The sequence below is a fragment of the Gopherus evgoodei genome, chromosome 4 (genome assembly GCF_007399415.2).
Source record: "Gopherus evgoodei ecotype Sinaloan lineage chromosome 4, rGopEvg1_v1.p, whole genome shotgun sequence".
Lineage (NCBI taxonomy): Eukaryota > Metazoa > Chordata > Testudines > Testudinidae > Gopherus > Gopherus evgoodei.
The window spans coordinates 135,440,687-135,448,383 of record NC_044325.1 but is presented as its reverse complement, the minus strand read 5'-3'; the positions used below and the strand labels follow the sequence as shown (position 1 = coordinate 135,448,383).

Genomic DNA, 7,697 nt, shown 5'->3' with positions numbered 1-7,697 from the left:
CACCACAACCCCCAACCAGGCCAGGCCCAGCATCCTACTTCTCGAGCTCCAAAAATGACACGTTAAAGAAAATCTCCCTTAGCTGGTGGGAGTAATACATCCTTTATCCTCTGGTTTGGCCACCCACCTACTCAGTCCTACAGCCAGCTAGTATCTGCAGACTAGAACAACAGTGCTTTCACATGAGGGACTAGGAGTCCGCCCAAGAGAGCAACGGCTGAAGATTCTGGAGCTACCTCAGGTAAGTGACGGGAGAACCAAACCCGTCGACTTCAGATCACTGCTTCCTCTTGGTTGGTAATGACACCACTTGCCCTTGAGGGACCTCACAGACACAGCTTAAGGTAGGAGATAGCTGTGGGTGGAATTTGTTTTCCTTGGCATCAATTCTACCCTTCCCCCCTAGCTTTTAAACACCTTTGATCACCCTCCAAAAAAATTGACATGACCATGATTTTCCTCTCTCTCCCTTTTCCCAGGCATCAGCTGCATTTGTTCATGCCAGTGAGGTTGGAGGTGGCTTTCATACCATACAGCTTCCCAAGAGCCTTGGGGAGGGAATCATTAATGACATTAAGATGAGACTGCCCACCAGTCATTGCATCACCCAGCCACTTCCCCTCACACACACTGCACTGTAGGGGGGGTTATTGTTACCTTTTGGTTAGATTGGTGCTTTCCAGATGATGATCCACACGGGTAAAGCATCCATGCCTCTGGACACTTGAGGGTAGTTGCAGCTCAGTACAGAATTCTTACAGGCTTTCCAGAGGCCTATTTTGAACCAAGCTCACAGCCACAGCCCCCTCTCCACATGCCGTGGGGCAGCTGCTGCACTGCCTGTTCATGGGGGATGCTGTTTTAGTTCACATTCAATACTAGGTGTGCTGTTCACCCCCCAATTCCCAATGCCTCTCTAGAGCAGGAGCGGTGTCTACAGTGGCTATTTACACCTCTGCACATTTATTTGTTCCCCCTATCGGTTTATGCAGCACTGATTCTGAATGGATCATTTACCAGGACTGAACCAGGAGAAGGTCTGTTACCTCAGTGCCTGGAGCACTCAAACCTAGTATAGCCACTGGAAAGGTACAAAGCCACTGTGTTAGCCTGTGTTATAGCACGGCACTAGCCTGCCCAGGTCCTCAGTCTCCAGGTAGTCAGGTGTTAGGGCTCTGTTGCCTGCTTGGCTGAGGCACTCCTATGAGGAGTGGTGGGTTGGGAACTCAAGGGAAGGGAGTTCCTTTTCCTTTATTTATTCAATCACTTCTACAAGCTCCATTTCATTTATTGTCTTAAGTGCCCTTCTGGCTCGAGATCACTCTGGGCTCCTGCAACAGGCCTGGCCTAGGCTCAGAGTAAGGATGTTCTCTAGGCCCCTCCACTTCACTTCTACCCGTCAGTATCATTATTCTTGTTTTACAGATGGGGCAACTGAGACACAGAAAGGGGAAGTGACTTGCCTAGGGTCACCAGCAGGCCAGTGGCAGAGCTGGGATTAAAACTAAGGTCTTGAGTCCCCTCCAGTGGAAGTAATTTCCTGTGTAACCTTTAACCCCTGCCAACCATGTGTCTGATCAACCCAGTGACTTAGTCCTAGGAGAGGGGAACTCTAATTGCACTGCATTGGTTTGGAGCAATGGCAGAGGGGGTAGGAATGTCTACTCACCACTGGAAGCAGCTTTGCACATGAACGCAAGGCAGCTTTGCACAGGAACAGGCAGTTGCAACAGCAAAAGATTCAGGTGCAGACAGGGCTTTAAGGGGTTGCCTTAAGTGCTCCATCTATAAGCAGCCCTGGTTTAGTTTGATAGTTTCAGAGGACACAGGCATAGCTGAAGTTAACATTTTAAAGCCTAAACTCCTACCCTCTTTACAAAGTTGCTTTAGGATGCCCATATTTTCATCATGGAAAATAAGCATAGAACCAGCAAGCCAGATTGTTAGATATATACCTTGAGATAACACGTTAACATTGTCTATGCACAGATTAGCGCTTTACAGCGGGTAAAAGTTATCCCTGCTGTACAGCAGGTAAACTGAGGCACACTAAGCACCAGAGCCAGCAATACAAACCAGATCACACATCCCACTTTTTCTCCCCTAGCACATTGCCCCTCTGTACATTGCTCTTAGGCAAAAGGGGTCCAGGGAGTTGGTTAGATTTGTAGATTAATTTGAACCGTTCTATGTAAAACAAGACCGGGGAGAAAGGAAGTTTTGCGATTTTGAACCCATTGTCTTCAGGGAGACCAAAACGAAGGACTGACTAGTACCTCAGCATCTCAGATCCATACCGAAAGCAGCAGAGCAGAAAGGACCCCAGGGAAGTTCAGGGAGACTGTTCATCAGCGATGGTCCATAGAAAGTGACAGCTCAACCCTCACCCATGTGACAGTACTGCAAAGCCCTGGGCCTTCAGGCATCTCAAGACAGATCTGAAAGTTGTCCCTTTAAATACAAAACCAGATGGCAGTGGGTCAAAGGCAGAGCTAAACAGCAGATTCCCTTGGCGGGAGAGGGGGAGAAGATGACAACCTCAAAGGGAGGTTTTAATTTGCTGGCCATGGTATGAGCCCAATACATAGGATGTTAAAAATCCTTATGTGGAATTGTAACAAAGCCCAATGTCAGATCCTCTCTCACTGGTGCTAATCTACATACACAGAAGAGTTCCACGGTGTTTTCATGAATCTAGCAACTGTAGAGGGAAGACATTTTTAGACCTATGGGTGACGAGCCTGCATCTTCAAGGACATGACCAGTTAATTACTGCAGTCATGTGCCACCATCAAAGGTATCATAAGTGAGATGCAACACAGTTTGTTTGTATGGTCTATGATTTTAAGTAGATAAGTAGCTCTGTTCTTGTGCCTTAGGTAATAATAGCAACTGATTCACTGATCTGAAGGCCACCATGTTAGATCTTTAAACAAAACCTCACAAGGCAAGAGAAGTGTTTTTCTAATTATTTTTTAATTAGACTTTAATGATTTATTGCTCATCTGCAAGGATTAATATTGCATCCATTAAAAATCATTCATATACAAAATAAACCTATCCCACCCGGATTGGTGCTAACATGCTCCCTCTGACAGAATCAAGGCTTCTCTAGGCATAAGACCAAATGTTCCCGTGTCCTTTTCGTTACATGGCTTATACAGAGATGGAGCCCTTAAGCTATTCCTATTGACACTGTAACACTGAGACGGACAAATGGAACAGAGGGGCCCCTCCCGACAGTCATGACAGAGAACATTTAGGATGGTACATAGGACTCTGTTTGGCTTAGCATGGGAGAACCAAGGCTGCTCTGGGATACTAGAACTTGTGTGTGAGCAGGAAGTGCAGAGGGAGAAAAAGCCGGGAGTTGTGGCATGGGGCAAACCCCCTGGACTAGAGCAATGATTGAGTGGGAGCTTCCCTATGCTCTTGGCCACGTCCTCTTCCCTGAGCAAGGAAAGGAGAGCAGGGCCCCCAAAGGATCCTGGGCTCATCACTCCAAACCCAGCTGCATCTTGCTGGAAATTCAGGTTATGAGGGGCAGAGGGGGGTACATGGGCAGACTCGGTAAGGTCATTGGGAACCAGCCCTGGCAGTCTGAGTCAGCCCAATGCAGCAGTGAGTCAATGAGAAATCAAGAATCTATCTAGGAGAGGGGGAAAGAAAGATGGATCAAGGAACTGGGCAAGGCTGTGAAGAAGAATCTGGAGGAATAAGGGGGAATTATTGGAAGTGCTGCAAGGTTTGAGGGATGAAATCTTAATCCCGCTCCTGTTCTCATCAGCAAGGAGCTGTTCGCTCCCAGAGAGGGAAAGCAGCCAGGGTTGCCCATAAACAAACACACGGAGGTTCCTCAGAGGTGGTGCTAGGAATGAATCTTGTGTACTTGGGCGAGGGGGGCAAGGAAGCACAGGGTTGGCAGTCAAGGGTGTTTGCTACGCCCAACTGCAGCATCTCGATTGTCTTTGTACCTGTACATTCATGAAGTCCTGGACTGACACCATACACTCAGCAGAAACACCCTTGTTAGCTGGAGCTGAGCCTTTAGGCCGCTGCAGCTCAAACTCCTTCCCTTTTACATGTCACTGAGCAATGAACTGGAATCTGGATTGTTGTGCTGTGATCTTTGTTGAGCAAGCCTGGAACACAGGCCTGAAAACCATAGGGCATCAGGCCCTTCCATAGTGAGACCATAATATGGGGAACCAGATGAAATAAGACAACCTGCCAACTTCTGGGCTGGGGAAGGAAGAGGTGATTGGCTGAACGCTTTAGAAGACAGCAGTGCGGCTAGCCAGGGATTCCACCTCCAAGAGTCATTGGCTCTGAGTGGAGCTAAGTGCTTTACAGAATGGTCCACTGACTGGAGGATTTTGATTTCAACAGGAGAGCTTGCCGTTAAAGCGGATGGAAAAGTTGCTACGTCATCAGAACATTCCCTGCACTCTACACATTAAGGGGACGGGAGCAGAAAGGGTCATCTGTGTTCAACACACTTGTGCTCAGTAGCCCGGAGGAGTTCACAGGAGGTGCCATACATTGGCCCCTCTCTGGCCAGGCCTGCCCATGGCTAAACAGGCTGCAGCATGCTCTCTGCTGCCCAACTATGCCACAATGTTTCCACTTAGAAACACTTTCTCCTTTAAAATAACGTGTTAGAATCGAAAATAAAGAAAAATGGTCTGAAGTTAAATAAGATGCAGTTTAAAACCTAGGAGAGACTAGGAGTCTGATGGGTAGGTGATCCCCATTCAAATTTAGATTAGCACCCTGAAAAAGACTAGTTAACACCCCCCTGGGCTTATCCTTAACCTGGCACCATACCACCATCCCAAGTTCACATAGGAAATCCGGTCTGGGGTCACACACCTTTACCCTAACTGACCACTAGGTGCCACTCTGCTCCAACACAAGGATAGGCGCATTGATCTAGCAGCTAAAAACTGGGCTCATTAAGGCAATTTAGAAGTTGCAGATAATTCCACACAGAAAAAAAAAACAGTACAGCATCTCAGTGTTTGCAAATATCCCAACGAAGACTAAGGTGCACTGGAAAGGTAAAAAACCACTGTGGGAACGAATTGCCCTTCATAGTCAGGAAAGGAAACCCTTCCCATCTGTGAAAGTCTGAAATCCCGCGGCCAGGTTTCAGTCATAAAGCAGTAAGCAAATCCTAGGTTGTCTGCCAAGATCAGACGTACAGAGAGACGCGATCACGTGAAAATGTAAAACAAAGAAGTGACATTAAAATCAGACAGATAAAAGAAAAACAACAGCTTTTTAAAAAAAGAAAAGAATAAAACAAAATAAAATGATCTTTAAAAATAATTTCTCTAAAGTTGTCTCGTGTGGTCTGGTCCTTCAGTGTTGTGGTCCATCAGTATCTGAAACACACGGAAAGGAGACCAGAATCAGGCAACAGGTATCATACTAGAAGCCACACCATCGATGGGACATCTGGCATCTTCAGAGAGCAGCCGTCACCTCCATGTATCTGGAAGTACTTGTCCCTCTCCAATGCAGTGTGTTCCCCACCCTGCCAAACACTAGCTGTACTCACAGTCTGGGTGACTATCATCCAACCCAGAACTAGCTAAGCAGAGAGCTGGTCCATGGTCCCAACCACCTAGATGGCATTACCCTGCCCCGACAAGCAGCACGATAGCTCCACACTCACATGCCACTGCAATAAAGAAGCACAATCCATGCTGCTACTGCTGGAAGAGGCCTCAGATAGTACCAGAATATGGATTCTTTATCCCCCTCACACAGATGTTACCTGTAATAGTTGGGTTTGAAAGGCCCATTTTTGTTGAGTCCCAGGTATTTCGCTTGATCATCTGTTAGTTCTGTCAGATGGGCATCAAACGAAGGCAGGTGCAAGCTGGCAACATATTCATCTGGGAAGAGTAAAGATGAAGCCATAGGCAATTGAGTTTGGTGGCCCTACACACAGGAGCACATTCAACAGTACCAACAAACAAATACATGACCCATGTTAAGTCACGTCACTTGTTGCGCAACTGGAAGGCACTCGATACTACAGTGATGGGCAAGGTATAAGACCCTAGAAAGAACAGATGGGATTAGACTTCAGGATAAGGCCAATGTAAAATCTAATAAGGAGTTCAGAGGTGCAATCAAATTTAAGGCCAAGGTATATCCTAGAAGGGCAGGTCTTAGGCTAGGAGAAAATGGCACAGATTTTAATAACTTGTTCACTGATTCCCAGTGTAATAAATTCAGGAAAAAATAGTGTATTCAAGTGATTGTGTCCACAGCTCAAGTAATTTTAGAAGCTAACTTTTCAGGCTCTTCAATGTTAGCATGGAGCAAGCTCTACCCCACCTGCAAAATATATCTAATATTAATGCAATGGGGTAAACAGGGTAGGCTTGAATGGAAAAAAAGAATGCACATTTCATATGGAAAACATCTGCAGCTATATTATTATTATTAACCATGTTAATTATGGTAGGACCTGTCCAATGTGCTAGACAGTGTGTAAACAGAGTAACAGACAATCAATCCCTGCCTGCAGAGATTACAATCTAGACATGACAGATGGAGGGGCAGGGGAGAGGGATATAAACAGACAAGCAGACTGAGCTCTGAAAACTACAAAAGGGCTCTCAGTCCTCATCTTTCAGGATAAAAGCATCACCAGTGTAAGGTCAGGAAGTAACTGCTCCGTGGAGTGAGGCTTCAACTATAGGAGTTTTATGCCTTCCTCTGAGGGGGCCAACACTGGACACTGCCAGATTAGATTGATCAACGGTGTGTTCCAGCATGGCAGACCCTGTGCTCTAAGTGATACAATAAACTAACAGCTCTGAAAAGCCTTATCACCACTCAGAGTTAATATGCATGTGATGGGGTGGACTAGGCCCAAAGGCCCCAGCTGGAGGTCTCAGGTTCCTGCCACACCCATCCCTGGAAAGGAGCAGTGGGGAGGTCCTCCAAGCAGCCTAGAGTGGTTGCAAGGAAGCAACTAATCAGATGGGCTGCTGGAACAGCCAATCAGCGGCCAGGAGGACCATATAAAAAGGAGCTACAGAGACCAGAACCAAACACAGGGCCTCACTAGAGCTGGGGGAGCATGGATGATGTGGCTGGCTGAAGGAAGTGCAACATAACAGACAGCCCAGTGCTAGTAGGTATAGAGGGAGCACGGGAGAGCTCCTGGCTGACTACTGGGCCTGAGCTTAAAAGAGCCCTGAGCTAAGAATAAGACACTGGTGAAGGCCGGGGCCCGGAATAGTGGGAGGGCCCAGGTCCCCCTACAGGCCACTGGAGAAGGGCCTACCATTAGACAGCAGTAAACCCCCAGAAGGGGACTGAACTGTCAGGAGGCCCAGCTGAAGACTGGGGCCAAAACAGACTAAGAGGGCAAAACCATTGCCTGCAGCGAGAAAGCTCGGGGAGGGGTGGGGGGGACAGCCTGAAGGCAAGGCTAGGACTGGTTTAAAAGACCACAGACACATCCAACCAGAAGGGGGCGTTCACAGGGTGCAACCCCGTTACAATGCATTAGAGGAATAAGTGGGTATTTAAATGACTGATCAGGGCAATTACAGGCCACTGGGGAAATTATGTATTTAGCCAAGCCTCAAGTGTGCCAAGAAAGGCCACTTAGTGGCAAATGTTTCTTCAGTAGTCATCTCTTGCACTTTCCACTTGTGTCATTACTTGAG

At 47.2% G+C, this 7,697-nt stretch overlaps 1 protein-coding gene across 3 annotated transcripts in view; it reads right to left on the bottom strand.

Annotated features, from left to right (window-relative positions):
• Nucleotides 1–2,957: 2,957 nt before the first annotated feature.
• AHCYL1 (adenosylhomocysteinase like 1) overlaps nt 2,958–7,697 on the bottom strand; it is a 43,361-nt gene continuing 38,621 nt past the window's right edge. For 2 of the 3 annotated variants that reach the window (XM_030561201.1, XM_030561203.1), the window contains exons 16-17: nt 5,783–5,903; nt 2,958–5,387 (exon numbers count right to left, since the gene is read on the bottom strand). In XM_030561201.1, coding sequence (XP_030417061.1) covers nt 5,381–5,387; nt 5,783–5,903 — 128 coding nt within the window. In that variant the 3' untranslated portion in view covers nt 2,958–5,380. Of the gene's footprint in view, nt 5,388–5,778; nt 5,904–7,697 lie in introns of those variants that run through there. The other variant, XM_030561202.1, reaches the window with a different exon arrangement.